Source organism: Bison bison, unplaced genomic scaffold (assembly GCF_000754665.1).
Source record: "Bison bison bison isolate TAMUID 2011002044 unplaced genomic scaffold, Bison_UMD1.0 scf7180017864171, whole genome shotgun sequence".
Lineage (NCBI taxonomy): Eukaryota > Metazoa > Chordata > Mammalia > Artiodactyla > Bovidae > Bison > Bison bison.
Window position 1 is genome coordinate 865619 of NW_011494743.1, and position 21515 is coordinate 887133.

Here is a 21515-nt window from a genome sequence, read left to right on the forward strand (position 1 = left end):
TATATATTTTATATATATATATTATATATAAAAATAATTATCTTAAATGTAAATGGATTCAATTCTCTAACCAAACAGACTGGCTGAATGGATACAAAAACAAGACCCATATATATATATATACTGTCTAAAAACGACCCATGTCAGACCTAGGGACACATAGAGACTGAAGTGAGAGACTGGAGAAAGGAGAATCCTATCAAAGGTACAGAGAAGAGCTAGCACCTATTTTGCTCAAACTGTTCCAAAATTGCAGAGGGAGGAAAACTCCCAAACTCATTCTATGAGGCCACCATCGCCCTGATACTAAAACCAGACAAAGATACCACAAAAAAAGAAAATCACAGTCCAATATCATGGATGAACATAGATGCAAAAACCCTCAATAAAGTTCTAGAAAACAGAATTCAAGAATATATTAAAAGGATCATACACCATGATTAAGTGGGGTTTATCGACACAAGGATTCTTCAATATACACAAATCAATGTGATACACCATATTAACAAACTGAAAGATAAAAACCATATAATAATCTCAAGAGATGCAGAGAAAGCTTTTGACAAAACGCAACACCCATTCATGATAATAACTCTCAAGAGTGTGGGCACAGAAAGAATATGTACCTCAACACAATAAAGGCCATAGATGACAAACCACAGCAAGTATTATTCTCAATGGTAAAAACTGAAAGCATGTCCTCTAAGATCAAGAACAAGACAAGGGTGCCCACTCTCACCACTGTTATTCAACATAGCTTTGGAAGTCCTAGTCATGGCAATCAGAAAAGAAAAAGGAATCCAGATTGGAAAAGAAGAAGTAAAACCTTCACTGTTTGCATATGACATGATACTATACATAGAAAACCCTAAAAATGCCACCAAAAACTACTAGAGCTAATCAATGAATTTAGTAAAGTGGCAGGATATAAAATTAATATATACAAATCCCTTGCATTTCTGTGTACTAACTATGAAAAATCAGAAAGAGAAATTAATGAAACAATCTCATTCACCATTGCAACAAAAAGAATAAAATACCTAAGAATAAACCTACCTAAAGAGATGAAAGACCTATATGCAGAAAACTGTAAGACACTGATGAAAGAAATCAAAGATGATACAAACAGATCGATAGATATATATCATGCTCTTGAACTGAAAGAATCAATATTGTCAAAATGACTATACTACCCAAAGCAATCTACAGAATCAATGCAATCCCTATCAAATTACCAAGGTCATTTTTCACAGAATTAGAACAAAAAATTTCACAATTTGTATGGAAACACAAATGACCCTGCATAGCCAAATCAATTTTGAGAAAGAAAAACAGAGTTGGAGAAATCAACGTCGCTGACTACAAATTATACTACAAAGCTACAGTCATCAAGACAGTATGATACTGGCACAAAACAGAAATATAAACCAATGGAACAAGATAGATAACCCAGAGATAAGCCCATGTACTTGTAAGTACCTTATCTTTGACAAAGGAAGCAAAAAAATACAATGGAGAAAAGATAGCTTCTTCAATAAGTGGTAGTGGGAAAACTGGAGAGCTACATGTTAGAATACTTCCTAACACCATACATAAAAACAAACTCAAAATGGATTAAAGACTTACATGTAAGGCCAGAAACTGTAAAAGCTCTTAGAGGAAAACATAGGCAGTACACTCTTAGCAAGATTCTCTCTGACCCACTTCCTAGACTAATGAAAATAAAAAGGAAAATAAACAAATAGGGCCTAATAAAACTTAGAAGCTTTTGCACAGCAAAGGAAACTATAAAGAAGATGAAAAGACGACCCTCAGAATGGGAGAAAATAATTCCAAACAAAGAAACTGACAAAGGATTCATCTCCAAAATATAAAAGCAGCTCATATAGCTCAATATTAGAAAAACAACCCAATCAAAAAATGGGCAGCACCTAAACAAACATTTCTCCAAAGAAGACATACAGATGGCCAATACACACATGAAAAGCTGCTCAACATCACTCATTATTAGAGAAACGCAAATCAAAACTACAGTGAGGTATCACCTCACATGAGTCAGAATGTCCATCATTAAAAAATCTACAAACAATAAATGCTGGAGAGGATGTGGAGAAAAGGTAATCCTCCTGCACTGTTGGTGGGAATGTAATCTGATACAGCCATTATGGAAAACAGTATAGATATTCCTTTAAAAACTAGAAATAAATCTACCATATGACCCAGCAATCCCACTATTGGGCATATACCCTGAGAAAACCACAATTCTAAAAGGCACATGTACCCCAATGTTCACTGAAGCAATATTTACAACAGCTAGGACATGTAAGCAACCTAGATGTCTATCGACAGATGAATGGATAAAGAAGTTGTAGTACATTTATACAATGGAATATTACTCAGCCACAAAAAGGAATGCATTCGAGTCAGTTGTAGTGAAGCGGATGAAACTAGAGCCTATTATACAGAATGAAGTAAGTAAAAACTAGAAAAATAAGTATCACATATTAACACATATATATGGAATCTAGAAAAATGCATTTATGAACTTAGTAGGGAATGGACTTGTGCACACAGCAGGGGAAGGTGAGCGTGGGTCAAATTGAGAAAGTAGCTTTGTCATATATACAATACATGCGTAAAACAGATAGCTAGTGACAGGTTGCTAAATAATACAGGGAGCCCAGCTTGGTGCTCTGTGATGACCTAGAGGGGTGGGATGGGAGGAGAGGAGGAAGGCTCCGGAGGAAAGGGATATACATACAATTATGACTTACTTGCATTGTTGTAAGGCAGAAACAAACACAAAATTGTAAAGCAATTTTTCTACCAATTAAAAAATAAAATTAATAAAAAACAGTAAGTTGTTGGCACCAAAAGAGACACATAGATCAAGAACCCAGAAAAAAACCCACACACTTATATGATCAATTAATTTATGACAAAGGAAACAAGAATATACAGTGGGGAAAAGACAGTCTTTCAGTAACTGGTGCTGGGAAAACTGAACAGGTACATGTAGAAGAATGAAATTAGAATATATTCTCTAATGAACTCAAAATAGATCAAAGATCTAAATGTAAGACTGAAAACCATAAACTCCTAAAAACACTCTGACATAAATTGTAGCAAGATTTTTTGGCTCTGTCTCCTAAAGGAAATGAAAAAAATAAACAAATGGGACATAATTAAACTTAAAAGCTTTTGCACAGCAAAGAAAACCATCAACATAATTAAAAGACAACCTACTGAATGAGAAAAAATATTTTCAAATGATGATGACCAGTAAAGGGTTAATATCCAAAATATATAAACAGTTCATACAACTTCAATATTTAAAAAACTGATTAAAAAAATGGGCAGAAGATCTAAATAGACATACTTCAAAAGAAGGCAAACAGATAGCCAACAGGCACATGAAAAGATGCTCAACCTTGCTAATGATCAGGGAAATGCAAATCAAAACCACAATGAGATATCATCTCACATCCATCAGAATGGCTCTCATGACAAAGACAACAAATAACAAATGTTGGCAAGGATGTGGGAAAAAGGGAATAATGTTGGCAGGAATGTAAATTGGTACAGCCACTATGGAAAACAGTATGGAAATTCTTCAAAAAGCTAAAGACAGAACTACCATATGATATAGAAATTCCACTCCTGGGTACATATCCAAGGAAAATGAAAACATTAATTTGAAAAGCTGCTGCTACATACACCCTAATGTTATTGCAGTATTATTTACAATAGCCATAGTATGGAAGTACCCTAAGTGTCCATCAACAGATTAATGTATACACACACACACAAAAAATGAAATTCTCTCAGTTGTAAAGGAAAATAAATATTGTCATTTGCAACAACATGGATGGTCCTAGAAATTATTATCCTTAGTGAAATAAATCAGAGAAAGACAAATTCTATATGTTACCACTTTAATGTGGACTCTAAAAAAATATATAAATGTAGTAAGTCCTCTATATACAAACCTTCAAGCTGCAAACTTTCAAAAATGTGAATTGGACATGCATGTCCAATCACGTAAGCTATTTCACATGTCTGGCATACATTATCACAGGTATGCATCCTCTACAAGTGGTTGTGCTTTTGTACAGTACTGTATGCTGCTGCTGCTGCTGCTAAGTCACTTCAGTCGTGTCCAACTCTGTGCGACCCCATAGATGGCAGCCCACTAGGCTCCTCTGTCCCTGGGATTCTCCAGGCAAGAACACTGGAGTGGGTTGCCATTTCCTTCTCCAATGCATGAAAGTGAGAAGTGAAAGTGAAGTAGCTCAGGCGTGTCTGACTCTTAGCGACCCCATGGACGGTAGCCCACCAGGCTCCTCTATCCATGGGATTCTCCAGGCAAGAGTACTGGAGTGGGGTGCCATTGCCAGAGAACAGTATCTTTATTTCAAGCCCAGGAAGTCTAGAAGCAAGTGTACAAGCAGCAGTGATGTAGCTGGTACAACTGCACTTTTCAAGGTACTGTACTGTGTGATTTAAAATGTTTTCTTCGTGTGTGTGTGTGTGTTTTCTATGTATTAATTGTGTGATAAGTATTATAAACCTATCGCAGTGCTGTACTATATAGCCAATTGTGATAGTTGGGTACCTAGGCTAATTTCGTTGGACTTACGAACAAATTGGACTTACGAATGCACTCTGGGAACATAACTCATTCATTGAAGGGGGACTTGCTGTATAACAAAACAGAAATGGACTCACAGATACAGAGAATAAACTAGTGGTTACCAGAGGGGAGAGGGGAATGGGGAGGGGTGATACATGCATAGAGGATTAAAAGGTACAAACTACTATGTATAGAACAAATAAGCTAATAGGATATATTATACAGCACAGGAAATATAGCCAATATCTTAAAAGATTTATGGAGTATAATCTTAAAAGGGTGAATCATTATGCTATACAACTGAATTTAATATAATATTGTTAATCAATTATACTTCAATAAAAATTTTTTTTACTGCTATAGGTCTCTGGTAAGTTTAGTAGATACAACAAAAGCCAGTAGGGCTGTATTACCACTTGAGCTCATAAACAAATTTGCCTAAACAAGTTTACCACAGTAGACTTTGGAATCTTGCTCCCAGGGTTCAAATCCCAGCTCTGTCATTTACTAATTGACCATGCTAAATAAGTATCTGCTGTTTTCATTGCTATTAGCATTTCTGTGTTATTCCCCAAGCCTTCACGGATAGCCTCTAATCTCACGCCTCTCCAAAGTCTTACAGAAGCTAAACCAAAAAAACATCTAGAGATAAATTCAAGTGGCAGTACCATTCTTTCCATTAAAAAAAAAAAAAAAGCTATTATAAAAATAGTCAAAACTCACTCCTTCATTTCCCCTGTTTTTGGTGAGATATACTTTGCAGCCAGCATCAAGAGGGGTGCTATAGCAGTTGGGCAGCCTGAAAAGCAGGGAAGGGGAGAAGGAAAACGGGATGTACAGTGTTTTGGAGAAATCAACTCCCCTAGAGCTCTGCAGGGTCAGACACTGAGCATTCAATAGAAGAACGTATCCTTTCTATATTGATGTGTTTTGCAGGTTAGCACCAGGCATGAGAGCAGAGGAATGAAAAGGCTGTGGATGCCCCTGAACCAGGTATGAGAGAAACAACTGGAAGAAAGATGAAACACGTGAAAGAACAAAGGAAAATAGATGTATCGTCATAAGATGTTCAATGGATCCTTTGGAAACATGATTTCTCTGTCATTAATGGACGTGCATTCTTTGAAAACACTACCTGTTGCTTGCTTGATTGAACGTTCAAAAGGCACAGAAGTCTTTTAAGATCTGAATAGTCCCTAGGAGAAAGAATAACACAGTGTCAACCGACAGAAGACTCTGGGTGAACCAGTTGTGCTACCCACTAGTAACATGGACCCCTGCCACTGGAGGCCTGCTTTTATAGACTGAAACATATACAAACCAAACATCTCTTTAGTGAGTGAAGTCGCTCAGTCGTGTCCGACTTTTTGCGACACCATGGACTGTAGCCTACCAGGCTCCTCCGACTATGGGATTCTCCAGGCAAGAATACTGGAGAGGGTTAAAAAGGGCAAACATTTCAGTGGAGACTCTACCCCAGAGTAGGAGTTGTCAAGGATCTACACTGTGGTTGCTGGTCACTGCTTGAGTTAATAATAAGCAAAAACTCAGTACGGTGTTACCTGATGGTGACTCCTTGCTGTTTTTTATCAGTTGATTTTTCAGTGGCCTTCACTTTTTTGTCTTGATCAGGCATTGTAAACCATCAATGCCCCAGAATTAACATCGCATTCCTTTCAAAGTAAACTGGAAGGAAAAACTTTAGTTGGCTTGTGTGCTCCAAAATATTCTCAATTAATGCAAATCCACTTAAAACATTTATTTAAATATGCACAAACTAACATTTACTTCTAATACAATAATAAAAATGCTAATATGAGTAACATTTATCATTCAAAGACCTCTTGATACATTTAGGGCATAGTTTATAATTATAGTAGTGAAAAGTGAAAGTGAGTTGCTCAGTCGTGTCCAACTCTTTGCGACCCCATGGACTGTAGCCTACCAGGCTCCTCTCTCCATGGGATTTTCCAGACAAGAGTCCTGGAGTGGGTTGCCATTTCCTTCTCCAGAGGATCTTCCTGACCAAGGGATCGAACCGGGGTCTCCCACATTGTAGGCAGACACTTTATTGTCTGAGCCACAAGGGAAGTCAATTATAGTAGTACCTGAGCCTATATTTTCTGAGTCATTCTTGATTTCAAATATTCTGACTCATTACCCCCAACGAGTACTTTTCTGCTTGCCAGGAAAAGTGTCCATATTTGGGATTTCCAAAATATTTATAAGCAAATACCTGAAGTCCCACCGACACTTTTATGCCATCTTACTTGTCTTTCTCGGTAAGTGTCCTTAACAGCACACTGCTAGTTTAGGGAGCTCCTCTCTCATCGTGGGTCAGTTCAGTTCAGTCGCTCAGTCATGTCCGACTCTTTGCAACCCCATGAATCACAGCACGCCAAGCCTCCCTGTCCATCACCAACTCCCAGAGTTCACTCAAACTCACGTCCATCGAGTCGGTGATGCCATCCAGCCATCTCATCCTGTGTTGTCCCCTTTTCCTCCTGCCCCCAATCCCTCCCAGCATCAGAGTCTTTTCCAATGAGTCAACGCTTCGCATCAGGTGGCCAAAGTACCGGAGAAGGGAATGGCAAACCACTTTAGTATTCTTGCCTTGAGAACCCATTGTGGGTCATGTCCCTAAAAATTCCAGAGAAAGCTCCACCAAATGCATTGCACTTGCCAATGCATTACAGTGTCAAGGGCAATACACAAAATATCCTTGGATTTCCAGAATGCCTAAAACTTTCAGGCTGAATCCCCACGTGGGACAACTACAGCCATAATCTCTTCTGCCAGAACTGGGTCAGCCTTGCACAGTCCCTGAACTCACTTAAGCATCCTGTTTAAAACAAGACAATGGGCTCACAATCAAAATAGTCATTCATGCTAACCCTGGGGTCAACCAAACTAAATTACAATTTCAGCTCTCCCCAAGATGGAAACTTAAACTAGCCAATCAGGAATCTCCTGATTAGCACTAGTTAGGTAAGCAGCCTGATAAAACCCTCCATCCTCTTTGGGAAAAGTAACATTGCAATAACCAATCTGCTTTTTGACTAGTATAACTTCATTCCTATCTTCTTCTGCCTATAAAAAGTCTTTCATTTTGTACAGTTCCTTAGAGCTACTTTCTATCTGCTAGACAGAATGCTGTCCAGTTCATTAATTGATGAATAAAGCCAATAAGATCTTTAAAATGTACTCAATTAAGTTTTGTTTTTAACAATTCAGACAGTGGGGCATCCAGCCTGGGAATACAAGACAGTAAGCACCTCACTCGTCTGAATTAAGCCTTGTCATCATTATGGTCACCCTTCCTAGGATCTGATCAGGTGGTGGCTCAGATGTTAAAGCGTCTGCCTACAATGTGGGTGACCCAGATTCAATCCCTGGGTCAGGAAGATTCCTGGAGAAGGAAATGGCAACCCACTCCTGTATTCTTGCCTGGAAAATCCCATGGACGGAGGAGCCTGGTAGGCTACAGTCCATGGAGTCTCAGAGTCGGACACAACTGAGCGACTTCAGTTTCCTAGGATAAGCTTTAATACTTCTTTCCACCACTACTCAAAAGGTTAGTATGAGTTCAACAATGGAGAATAATTTATTTAATAAAGCCCTTCATTAATCAATTTCTGATTAAATTGTTTTTGTTTCCAGAATAGAAACCAAAAAAAAGTTGAAGATACCCATACTTTCAATTACATGGAACAAACAAAATTAAACATACTATTGGTTTAGTTCTTGATTGAATGTAAAATTTTCCAGTTGTGCTTCAATGCTACTGCTTGACTTCAGAGTGTTTTTCAGGCATGAAAAAGTATGCATTGTTGTCCTATAATTCCATGCCTTAATGTATTATACAATTAATGGTCAAAATCCAAGTGTTTCAGAAGTGCTGCCAAGTCGCTTCAGTCGTGTCCGACTCTTTGTGATCCCACAGACGGCAGCCCACCAGGCTCCCCCTTCCCTGGGATTCTCCAGGCAAGAACACTGGAGTGGGTTGCCATTTCCTTCTCCAATGCATGAAAGTGAAAAGTGAAAGTGAAGTTGCTCAGTTGTGTCCGACTCTATCGACCCCATGGACTGCTGCCCACCAGGCTCCTCCGTCCATGGGATTTTCCAGGCAAAAGTACTGGAGTGGGGTTTCAGAAGTACTTAGAGACAAAAGGAATGGGTGTTTTACTGCAACAGAATCGAGCAAAATTTAATTTTGTAAAATGAACAAAGACAGTATATCTAAGGATTTAAAATTATTTTCCCAGTATAGTTGCATATTTGTAACAAATAGTTCAGCTGGAATTGAGCTGAAGACCAAGGTTCTCATCACAGATGCACATTAAGCAAAGTACAATAACAGTATTTTAGGACTGTGCCCAGGACCTAAAACCATGGATTTATTCTTTCAACAAATATTTATTGAATGTGTACTATGTTCAATCTCAGATTGAAAAGTACTAAAGATAAAAGAGGCTACTCAGATATAGGCTTCTACTACAAAGAAAAACCCACTTAGGAACTTTAAAATACGTTTTGTGAGATATTCAGACAAAGATTTGTTTTGAGTGAGTGAGTGAAGTCGCTTAGTCATGTCCAACTCTTTGCGACCCCATTGCTGTAACCCACCAGGCTCCTCCGTCCATGGGATTCTCCAGGCAAGAATACTGGAGTGGGTTGCCATTTCCTTCTCCAGGGGATGTTCCCCACCCACAGATCAAACCCAGGTCTCCCGCATTGTAGGCAGACACTTTAACCTCTGAGCCACCAGGGAAGCACAAGATTTGTTTTAGCATCTGTTTAAAAGAAAGAAAGGAGAAAGGGAGTAATAAAGGGAAGGGTAGGGAGGGAAAAAGGAAGAATGAATGATCTGTACATAATTTTTCAACAGCAAAAGATCCATTTTCATATATAAATATTAAAATGCCCCAAAAGTTCTAAAATAAATGGAAATCCAGTCAAAATAAATATAATCTAACTTCACCTTTCCTTCAAGAACAGAGGGAAAGTTCCATACAGATACACTGGCCTGTTGGCTTCCAATTCTGCTCAAACCATAGCTCCAGCCTGTTTTAGAAACAGGATGTCAAAGTCACAGTGATTAGCATGTGAAAATGTGTGGAAAAGCTCTTGGGCTTCTGAAGGTAGAGGATCACATCTGCCACAGTCTTACTGCTAAATGCCTTGTCTTATTCTGTGGTTTAATCTCTGTGATTTTATTGACTGGTGGGTGAACAGGAAATAATCCTCTAATAGTTTTATCAGTTTAAGATTAGCTTCTACTCTGTGAACTGGAAGAATGAAAATAGATAACTCTCTAGAAATGTTTCTCTTAATTAAACAGTAAACAAATTCACCAGAATCAGAAGAAACAGGCAATTGCCTTTAGGACAAAAAAGAAAATCCTTTGCACTTGGTGGCTGTTAAAATGGAAACTATTCTGAAAAAAAAAATTCAAGAAGTTGGAAATACTATATTTAATTTAATCCCATATTTAATTAACAAAAATGATTACACTATACCAAACACTATTTAGATAGCATCACAGACTCAGTGGACATGGATTTGAGCAAAGTGTGGGAGACAGTGAAGAACAGGGCATCCTGGTGTGGTATAGTCCACCGCGTCGCATTAACCTGGACATGACTTGGTGACTAAACAACAACAAGAGGGCTATAATTCAAAACTGATGGGTGAGGAAAAGGGCAGTTCACATCTTAAGTCATTTTCTAGAAGCAAACAACTTTCTGAATTAGTGTTTCTCAGAGCTGAGGTGAGGGCAAGAGTCCTGCAGGCAGAGTTTGCCTCAGAGCCAGCATGTAAACCTGAGGGAAGGGTGGTTGGTCCTGGGGGAGATCCTAGCCTTCAGGGTAAGGGAGCAGGGCCCTAGGGGGCATTCCTGGGGCAGACCCCTCCCACATACCCTCTGCTGTAGCTCCTCTCTGAAGTACCTAGATAATAGCATTTGATGCACATTTCCTGAGTTGCTTTACAGATACAGATACATAATAAAGAAGAAATTAACTAGCTGATGATCATAAGCACCTACTGGCACCTGAAGATTGATGATGTTAATGCCCTGTAACCTCACCATCAACCAACCACGACTGTGTAGGAGCTGATCTCACACTCCGAGACCCACCGACTCCCAAACCTGGCCTTTCTACACACTGCTGTATTTAAAATGGATAATCAACAGGGACCTACTGTATAGCACATGGAACTCTGTGGAGTGTTATGTGGCAGCCTGGATGGGAGGGGAATTTGGAGGAGAATGGATACATGTATATGTATAATGGAGTCTTTTGATGTTCACCTGAAATTATCACAATATTGTTTGTTAATTGGCTATATCCTGATATAAAATACAAAGTTTAAAAATAAATAAAATAAAAATGCTTTGCTAAAAGGCATCAGGAAGTTCAGGTTTTTTGAGTATTAACTGCCTGGACTCCTTGCTGGGCCCCTGCACCGTCCTTCACCATAGCTTGTTGTTTAGTTGCTCAGTCGTGTCCGACTCTTTGCGACCCCAGAGACTGCAGCACGCCAAGCTTCCCTGTCCTTCACTGTCTCTCAGAGTTTGCTCAAACTCAAGTCCACTGGGTCGGTGATGTCATCCAACTATCTCATCCTCTGTCATCCCCTTCTCCTCCTGCCTTCAGTTTTTCCCAGCATCAGGGTCTCCTTCAATGAGTGGGCTTCTCACATCAGGTGGCCAAAGTATTGGAGCTTCAGCATCAGTCCTTCCAATGAGTATTCAGGATTGATTTCCTTTAGGATTGACTGGCTTGATCTCCTTACTGTCCAGGGGACCCTCAAGAGTCTTCTCGAACACCACAGTTTGAAAGCATCAATTCTTCAGCACTCAGCCTTCTTTATGATCCACTTCTCACATCCATGCATGACTACTGGAAAAACCATCAAAGTGATGTCTCTGCTTTCTAATACACTGTCTAGGTTTGTCATAGCTTTTCTTTCAAGGAGTAAGCATCTTTTAATTTCATGGCTGAAGTCATCATCTGTGGTAATTTTGGAGCCCAAGAAAATAAAGTCTGTCCCTGTGTCCATTGTCTCCCCATCTATTTGCCATGAAGTGATGGGACAGAATGCCATGATCTTAGTTTTTTGAATGTTGAGTTTTAAGCCAGGTTTTTCATTCACTGCAGCTAGATGTCAGTAGACTAGCTTTACTGTGCGTGGGCTAGTGGACCTGAGTTTGGTTCTGTGACACAGGCACTGCTGACTGGGGCAAAGAGACTCCAGTAGCTTAAACAAAATTATCCCAAAAAAGAGACCCAAAGCTGGCTGCTAGAAGCAAAACTCTGAAGCCAATACCTGGGCACAAACCATTCTTGGAGATGGGGCCTCTGTGGACGTCCACATCCCCCACGGATCAGTGTGGTTGATGGGGATTCAAGGGCCAGGCTGCAGGTGCACATGGAGCAGAGGCGGGGGCCGTAGCTGCCAACTGCCAAGCTAACCTCTCTCCTGCTCAGACTGACTTCTCTGAGTCCTTCCAGGTCTCCCTTCTCCTCCGCCCATGGGCTGCTTTGGGTCATTCAGCCTCAACTCATAAGTCCCCTCCTTGCTGAGGCCTCCCCAGCACCCATTTGCCCCACACTCTCACCACTCCACCCTGTTCCAGCCCCTCATGGGGCTCATCGACATCAGAACTCTAGCCAGTCACTGGTTTCCGTGCCCCGTGTGGGCAGGGACCACGTCCGCTTTATCCCCACACACCAAACGGCAGAGTAAGCACAGTGTGTGAAATCAAAAAGTATTTGTGCCACAATCTGTAACAAGTGGCTCAGGCATTTTTACCAAAGTTCATGAATTACTTGCTTTTTGTGCGTGGTATGCTCATTTGCTCAGTCATGTCCGACTCTTTGCAACCCCATGGACTGTAGCCTGCCATGCTCTTCTGTCCATGGGGTTTTCCAGACAAGAATATTGGAGTGGGTTGCCATTTCCTCCTCCAGGGGATCTTCCCAACCCAGGGACTGAACCCAAATCTCCTGCATTGCCGGCGGGTTCTTTACCACCACGCCACCTGGGAAGCATTTGCTTCTTAACAATTGTTAATTTTGGAACTAGAGCCCCGCGTGACTCCCAAACCCTGAGTCTGGTGCTCCTCCTCCGAGCCCAGCACAAAACCCCACATCGCAGACCTGGGCCAAAAGCACGCAGTACTGGGCCTCCCACATTCTCCAGACACATTGCAGGTGACAGTAAATGTTTATTAAACAAAAAAATTAACGAATGGATGAATAAATAAAAGTTATTTTAAAAACCAATGTAATTATCCCTTTAGTTCAAAACTCTTTCATAAAACTTCCTTTTAAACCAAATGGATTGATAAGTATTTGCAATGTTATGATACTATTGAACACACTCAGGAATGACCTAACTCAGTATTTCCCAACCTTTTTGGCACCAGGCTCCAATTTTGTGGAAGACAATTTTTCCATGGACTGGGGTGGGAGGATGGTTTCAGGATGATTCAAGTATATTACATTTATTATGAACTTTATTTCCATTATTATTAGATTGTGATATATAATGAAATAATTAAACAACTTAATACAATACAGAATCAGATTATCTGGCATTAGATTCTCATAAGGAGCACACAACCCAGATCCCTCACATGCACAGTTCACATTGGGGTTCAAGCTCCCATGAGGATCTAATGCAACTGCTGACCTGACAGGACACAGAGCTCAGCAATGTGAGCAATGGGGAGTGGTTGTAAATACAGATGAAGCTTCCACTTGCTTGTCTGCAGCTCACCTCCTGCTGTGCAGCTCAGTTCCTAATAGGCCATAGACTGGTACCCCTGATCTAACTTATTCAACCTTTAGGAAGAAAATTAGAGTCCTCAAATTGTGGTGTTGGAGAAGACTCTTGAGAGTCCCTTGGACACCAAGGAGATCAAACCAGTCAATCCCAAAGGAAATCAACCCTGAATATTCATTGGAAGAACTGATGTTGAAGCTGAAGCTCCAATACTTTGGCCACCTGATGCAAGAGCTGACTGATTGGAAAAGACTCTGATGCTGGGAAAGATTAATGGTAGGAGGAGAAGGGGACGACAGAGGATGAGATGGTTAGATATTATCACCGACTCAGTGGATATGAGTTTGAGCAAACTCCAGGAAACAGTGAAAGACAAGGAAGCCTGGCGTGCTGCAGTTCATGGGGTTGCAAAGAGTTGGACACAACTTAGGGACTGAACAACAACAACAAAATAAGAGAATATTCATGAGCAGTGTTTCTCAAATTATCTATAAAGTTTTTTTTTTTTTTTTTTCCAATATATTATGGACCAACACTTGTAACTGAGCAGTATCTTATTCGGCAAAATAAGTCCATCACTGATTATGTGCTTGGACAGCATGGTAATGTCAAATTGCCATAAGTATTTCTCAATGCTTGCTCCCAATTTTGTACTTCTCAATCGTCGACATACTAGTCTGAAAGACCACCTGACTAGCACTGTTCTAGGTAACTGAGGTCTCTCCTTTCAAATAACAATATTGTTTTCACAGTGATGCTAGGTGACTCTCTGAAAACCACTGCCCTCCATGCGGTGCCTGAAAGGACTAACTCAGTCATTGTCAATTCTAGGACAACCAGGGGAGGACGGGAGTGGCTGGGTGTGGGCTCTTTACTGAGACCCCAAAATCCTATTTCTCTGCGTTCTCTGTACAGTTTCATTTTTTTTAAGTTTCCTGTGCTAAAAATAAAAATAGAAAACCACTCATTTTCTGACATTTATTTTATACATGAGGCCAGAGATTATAACACTTGCTACACAAATACATGTATTCATATGGGGACTTTCATTTGATTTTAAATGGAAAAGATGAAATTTAGTATTTTTTTCTTAAAAGGGGGAATGGGTTATAGAAGTGAAAGATTATATATAAAATACAAGTGCATACTGGGCTTCCCAGGTGGCACTGGTGGTGACGAATCCACCTGCCAATGCAGGAAACATAGAGATGTGGGTTCTATCCCAGGGTCAGAAAGATCCCCTGGAGAAGAAAATGGCAACCCACTCCAGTATTCTTGCCTGGAGAATCCCATGGACAGAGGAGCCTGACGGGCTACAGTCCATTGGGTTGCAAAGAATCGGACACAACCCAAGCAACTTAGTACAAGTGCATATTACTTTAAGAACAGAAACATTCATATCTTTACTCTGAACCTATCAGCCATGGAACCCAAATATTATCTCAGATCAGAGAGACAAAGCATTCCATACTTTATAGGATAGTCAAATGGTCTGGGGTTTTCAGCCCTAGTCAATTATGGGCATAATCACAGTTCTGACTCATTTTTGAATTTTAAACCCATTTTTAAAAAGAAACTCTCAAAAGTAATTCCTATCTCCTGTTGTCATCTGAAATTTGGGTTAATACTAAAAGAAAGATGTCAGAGACACGCACCTCACTTAGTACTTGCAGGGCAAACACATATGACAGAGAGATACCCATGCCACAGTAAAATTGATTGTAATTCATGTAAATTGTGCAAATGTAAGCCCACTAATTGAACAACATGGTGAGTATCTGTGCCATGATTTTCAGGTTCTCTGCCCAGAAATTCTTCGTTATTCCCCAGTTGCTTTAACTGCTCGAGAGATCCTTACATGGCCTCATTTGATTCATTTCGGGATATAGCTTCAAATCCCACAAATAGAAGTTTTTCCTTCTAATCACTTAGGTTGCATCTTTGTAAACTATTCCATTACTGCCTTTTATGCTTATGTTTAGTCACTTGGTCATGTCCGCCTCTTTTGTGACTCCATGAACTGTAGCCCGCCAGGCTCCTCTGTCCATGGGGATTCTCCAGGCAAGAATACTGGAGCGGATTGCCATGCCCCCTTCCAGGGGATCATTCCAACCCAGGGATTGAACCCAGGTCTCCCGCTTGCAGGCAGATTCTTTACCATCTGAGCCACCAGGGAAACCCAAGAATACCGGAGTGGATAGCCTATCCCTTCTCCAGGGGAACTTCCCAACCCAAGAATTGAACCAGGATCTCCTGCATTGTAGGCAGCTTCCTTAACAGCTGAGTTACCTGGGAAGCCCTTACTGCCTTTTGAAAGAAAGTGAAAGTCATTCAGTCATGTCTGACTCTTTGCAACCCCATGGACTATACATATACAGTCCATGGAATTCTCTAGGCCAGAATACTGGAGTAGGTAGCCTATCCCTTCTCCAGCAGATCTCCCCAACTCAGGAATTGAACTGGGATCTCCTGCATTGGAGACAGATTTTTACCAACTGAGCTATCAAGAAAGAGTTTTTAAACAAACAAACAAAAAAAAAACAGTACTTAGAACATAACAGCAGTAAGAGTTTGGCATAACTAATAATAAACTAAGAGTTTATTATTTTTGAGAAATATAGTGAACCCCTATAACAAAAGGAAGTTAGAACTACTTGTGCCAACAACAGGAAGTCTTTCCTTCTTTCCTTGACAGAATGACGGCTAACCTCCATGTTAGATGTCAAGATGCAGTCTGTCTGTGCTCAGGGAGGTATTAAAAACAGAGAACTTTCAGTCCCACAAATAGCTGGAAATGCAAAGTGAAAAATCATTGCTCCAGGTCCTTTACTTATACACATATTTTCTTAAAGTCCCTTTAAAATTTTGAGAAAAAAAAGTGGTTTAAATGTGTATGTGTGTTAGTCGCTCACTTGGGTCCAACTCTCTTCAAACTCATGTTCTGTAGCCCACCAGGCTCCTCTGTCCGTGGGATTCTCCAGGCAGGAATACTGGAGTGGGTTACCATTCCCTTCTCCATAAAATAAGATAGGATTCAAAAAAAGTTATAATTCACATAGACCAACCAGAAATAAGGAAAATGTGTTCAAATGTACTGGTTAAATGATATTTTCTCAATCTTGACAACTGTATCACGGTGCCACAGGCTGCTAACGTTAGGGGAAGCTGAGTGGAGGGTACATGGGAGCTCACTGTACGATTTTTGCAGCTTTTATGCAATTCTCAAGTTATTTCAAAATAAACATTAAAAATACATTGGGAGACTTCCCTTGTGGTCCAGTGGTTAGTACTCCATGCTTCCACTGTGTCCCTGGTCGGGGGACTAAGATCCCGACCACAAGCCACATGGCACAGTCAAGAAAAACCAGTGTATTGGCCACTTGAGCAGTTTATTTTAGTAAAGTGTTCTGAGAATAGACAAAGCATTTCTTTTTACAAAGAATAATTATACTTAACGTCACAGATATAGGAGCTTGGTCTTTAGAAAAGTATAAATCCTGCACAGAAAGCATCAGATTATGTTGGACAAACCACTGGAAAATAAAACACACCCAGAAATTTTAAGTGATCAAAAAGCAAAAGAACTGTTAAGAAATAGGACTTGTTCATACCTACTGTAGCTCACAAAGGGAGTCTCTAAACTATGGGCTTGATTCTTGTATCATATTGTTATGGTTCCTCAGTGGGAAATATGGGTGGAGTTAGCAGAACAGACAGTTATCACAAGAAAGGCCCTCCTGGAACATGTAGTATCAGGGGTATGTCACCTTCCAGGCTCACTGCTACTGCTGCTGCTAAGTCGCTTCAGTCGTGTCCGACTCTGCGTGACCCCATAGACGGCAGCCCACCAGGCTCCCCTGTCCCTGGGATTCTCCAGGCAAGAACTCTGGAGTGGGTTGCCATTTCCTTCTCCCTGTGCATGAAAGTGAAAAGTGAAAGTGAAGTCGCTCAGTCATGTCTGACTCTTAGCAACCCCATGGACTGCAGCCCACCAGGCTCCTCCATCCATGGGATTTTCCAGGCAAGAGTACTGGAGTGGGGTGCCATTGCCTTCTCAGGAACACCTTTAAATGAACGACACCCGCAGAGTAAATGACCAAGCAGCAGAGCCTCAGCAAGGCCTGAGATGGTACATCCTCCTTAAAGGGTGTCAAAAGCACATTAAAAATGAAGCATAACAGGGGTTGTCCAGTGGCTAAGACTCCATGTTACCAATGCAGGGGGCCCAGATTCAATCCATGGTCAGGGGACTAGATTCCACATACTGTAACTAAGGATTCGTATGCTGCAACTAAGACCCAGAGCAGCCAAGTAAATAAAATAAATATATTATTTAAATGAAGCAAAACAAGATACCAGTATAGGACAAGCAAAACAGACCGATAGGTCCCCTGGTGCCGATCAGGATTCAATGCCTTTAATGAACACAGGAAGAAACAGAGGCTCAGAGAGGGAAATGTGTCGAGGCCATAAGGCACTTTGAGGAAGAGAAACAGAACAAAGTCCAGCTCCCCTTCAGGGTCTAAATATTAAAGGCAGCTCAGAGGGAGACAGAAAAGGAGAATTTGTTGACACTGGCCCTTAGATGAGAGCAAAGGTTGACATATGACAAGCAATGCTTGCATAACTTCACCTCCTGGACTTTGGTGTGCTTACAAATATGCACCCACTCATCCAGGTTCACTCATGAGAACTAGGTAGGTGGTGAGTCTTAAGCATCACACGGAGCCAAAAGTGCAGTTATAACAGAACTGCCACTGGCAGAAGCGGCGGCAGTGAAGGGCAAGTATCGTCAGGGCCTTGCGCCCGGGTCAGCAGACTTGACACCTTCCCTAGCACAGTTTGTTCTTTAAACAACCTTCTGCTTTCTGTTTAAACAAGTGCCTGGGGGATAAAACAACCAAAAATAAGAAGAGCATCCTGACTGCCTCCCACTCATTCCTCCGAATGTTTACTGAGCAACTGCTAGAGGTTAGACGGCTCAGCAGTAAAGAATCTGCCAGTTCAGGAGACGTGGGTTCCATCCCTGGGTCGGGAAGATCCCCTGGAGGAGGGCACAGCAACCCACTCCAGTGTTCTTGCCTGGAGAATCCCATGGACAGAGAAGCCTGGCGGGCTACAGTCCACGGGGTCGCAAAAGAATTGGGCACAACCGAGCGACTAAACAACATCATAGGTTAGACGTGCCTGTAAGTGTCTGCTTTCATCATCTTCTGGTGAATCTAACCCAAGGTGGGCTGAGAGTGCTGTTTCACATATACATCGCCATGAGTAAATTAGCTGGCTAGTGAGAAGCTGCTGTACAGCACAGGGAGCTCAGCTCGCTGCTCTGTGATGACCTAGAGGGGTGGGATGGGGGGAATGGGAGGTCCCAGAGGGGGGGCATATATGTATACACACAGCTGATTCACTTTACTGTACAGCAGAAACTAACACAACATTGTAAAGCAATTATATCCCAATTTAAAAAAGGTTAACAGGAATATATGGCAACAGACATCATTATCGTTTTCCTATTTTCAAGCTTTATTTCCCATTTTATTAGTAAGCCTTTTGTGACAAAGGATGATGCCCACAGATAGGGTAGAGCCCCTATGGGCCCCCTCAACTGCCCCTGCGTGGTGTTTGTGCCTGTGCTCAGGCCCATGTGGCTGCTCACACAGGTCTACTTGTGACACAGTGCAGAAGATGCCTCTGAGAGGGAAAGTGAACCTGAAACCCATGTACTAAGTAGGGACACTGTAAAGGGAAAAAGGTCCAGATGGTTTGAAGAAAGAACTTATATTAACCAGTCGATAAAAACAACTAAAGTAGCACATCAAACTTCTCTTTATTCACTGACCTCCATACACAGTAAGATTACATTCAATTCTGATACTGTGTGACAGAGAAAGGTGACAATGATATTCATTCATTCCTTCTGGAAACAATTTTTGATCTCTTCTTATATGGCAGACACTGACGCTACTGTATTGAATAAGACATGGTTAAAAAAAAAAAAAAATGCCTTCCCCCACAAAGTCAGCCTTCATGGAAATAAATCACGATAATAAGCGAGTGTGCATTCAGCCCAACCAACCAGATCCTCAAAGAATAAAGAGAATACCAGATGAACACATCGATGTTCATAACAAACAGCAGCACTGAATTACTTTCTGAGCCACAAAATAAAATTGCTTCGTCTAATCATATTTCTTTATTAAGCACATATTTAATTTATTGTGCTCTGTGCACAAGACACTACTGGAGGCTTCAGAAGCATCTGTCCACAACTCAGCTGTGCAGGCAATCAGAAACGTGGAGGTTAAGCAACACGAAACTGCTGATATTGGGGCCTTAAAAAAAAGAACAATTTCTTATAGGTCAGCCTAATGCATGGAAGTAAATAGGAACCCTAGAAAGGTCAAAAAGCAGAGAAAATTAGTTTCTCAAGGAGGTTATAAATTGAATGAGTTTAAGGGAAAGAAAGCCCAGTGGGGGCTGATGAAAGAGTTCTGGAAAGGTGTGTGTGATGGATCAGGAGCACGGGGTGGTAGGTGGAGTAGGGTTGGAGGAAACAGAGCAGATGAGCTGGGCTGGAGAGCTGATGCTGACCTCCTGGGCTATAGCTAACATTTGAAACAGAAGAGTCTCAAATAGTCTCAAATCAAGAGCAGCGCTTGGGCATGAACCTTGGGAAAATGACACTTCCTCTTCCTCAGGCCCTCTCATTAGATCTCTATTTTTCTACTCAGTGTGGTTCCTGTCTGTCTGCATCTCTGCATCCTCACCACTTATACCCTCATCTGCATCACCACCCCCTGCAGGAACCCCCTGGTTCCTGAACTGCAAGAACCACTTCCTAAATGGACTCCCAACCTCCAGTTTCTCTCTCTTCCCAACAACAAAGCTGTTCTCTGCATAGCATCGAAAGCATTTTTTTTTTTTTTTCCGGTACAAAACTGACCAATTGAGCCTTCATGGGCTTCCCATTTCTCTCAGCATAAAAACAAAACATAAGGAGGTCCATGAGTGTCCTGTGAGATGAAGCCTCAGCTCCCAACAGCTCCACTCAGACCTGGGCCCAGACCTGTTTTTCCTGGACTGAAGGGCCAGATTAGTGCTGAAAGGCCTGGAAGTCTCATTCATCTCAAGGGAATTTTCTCTGATCTCCATGCCTTGAAGCTCTTAATAAGGGGCAGATTCCAGCAATAATTCAATAAAGATGCATATCTGGCTCCTTTCATTTACTATACATTAGTCAGGGATGCGAGTGACAGAGAGTTTGCTCATCCACAGCATCCAGCTCAGCACTGCTGGTTTATAACAAAATGCAAGTGCTCAATGATTGCTGAATGAATGAATGCACAAACAAACCCCAAGTGAAAGTGACCGGGAAGCTCCAAGTATAACTGGAGGATCACTGTTTATAGATGGAGAATAAAGATCATGAAAAAACTCTCACAAAGGACATGTCTGCCCTAGCTGACCAGCATCTAGTCACAGAATGTTGGTTTTACCAAAGTCTCTTTAAAAACACATGGAAGCCACAAAATAAGTAAGATATCTGTGTTAAATATGGGCTGCCTCAAATATACACGAATGGAACGATAACACTTCCTACAGGAAAGATGAGTATTGACGTTGATGTCAAGTGTAGCCCATGCACACGCATACACACGTCGTATGCATGCCGTGGTCTCCACTGATGAGTGCTAACAGGCTTGGGGCGGTGAAGTCTTCCAGCTGCCTGACTGGGATGCAGCAGCGGTGGAGGAGACCTGGTGTCTACTTGCCCACTGAGTGACCTCAGACAGCCCCTGGGCCTCTCTGATGATTAGTTCCCTCATTTACAAGAAAACAGAAACAATAATATCCCCATTATAAGATGGTAGTCAGGATTAAATAAAAATAAACTCTTTTAAAGTTGTCCAGGGCACTTCCCTGGTGGTCCAGAGATTAGCACTTCCACTGCTCTTGGTCCAAGTTCAATATCTGGTTTGGGAACTAAGATTCCCGCGTGCTGCATGGTAGGGCCCAAAACAAAACAAAAGAAGCTGTCGGTAGCTAGCTCAGGTGTTATTATGACAGTTTTTCTAAATACTATTAT

General features: G+C 41.2%; 1 protein-coding gene across 3 annotated transcripts in view; it reads right to left on the minus strand.

Annotated features, from left to right (window-relative positions):
• The window catches only part of NEK10 (NIMA-related kinase 10), a 272823-nt gene that overhangs the window by 243829 nt on the left and 7479 nt on the right, over positions 1-21515 (minus strand). The window contains exons 2-3 of one of the 3 annotated variants that reach the window (XM_010842040.1): positions 6196-6319; positions 5769-5829 (exon numbers count right to left, since the gene is read on the minus strand). The exons of the other annotated variants lie outside the window; for them this stretch is intronic. Coding sequence (XP_010840342.1) covers positions 5769-5829; positions 6196-6269 — 135 coding nt within the window. The 5' untranslated portion in view covers positions 6270-6319. The remainder of the gene's footprint in view (positions 1-5768; positions 5830-6195; positions 6320-21515) is intronic. 3 annotated transcript variants of the gene reach the window in all.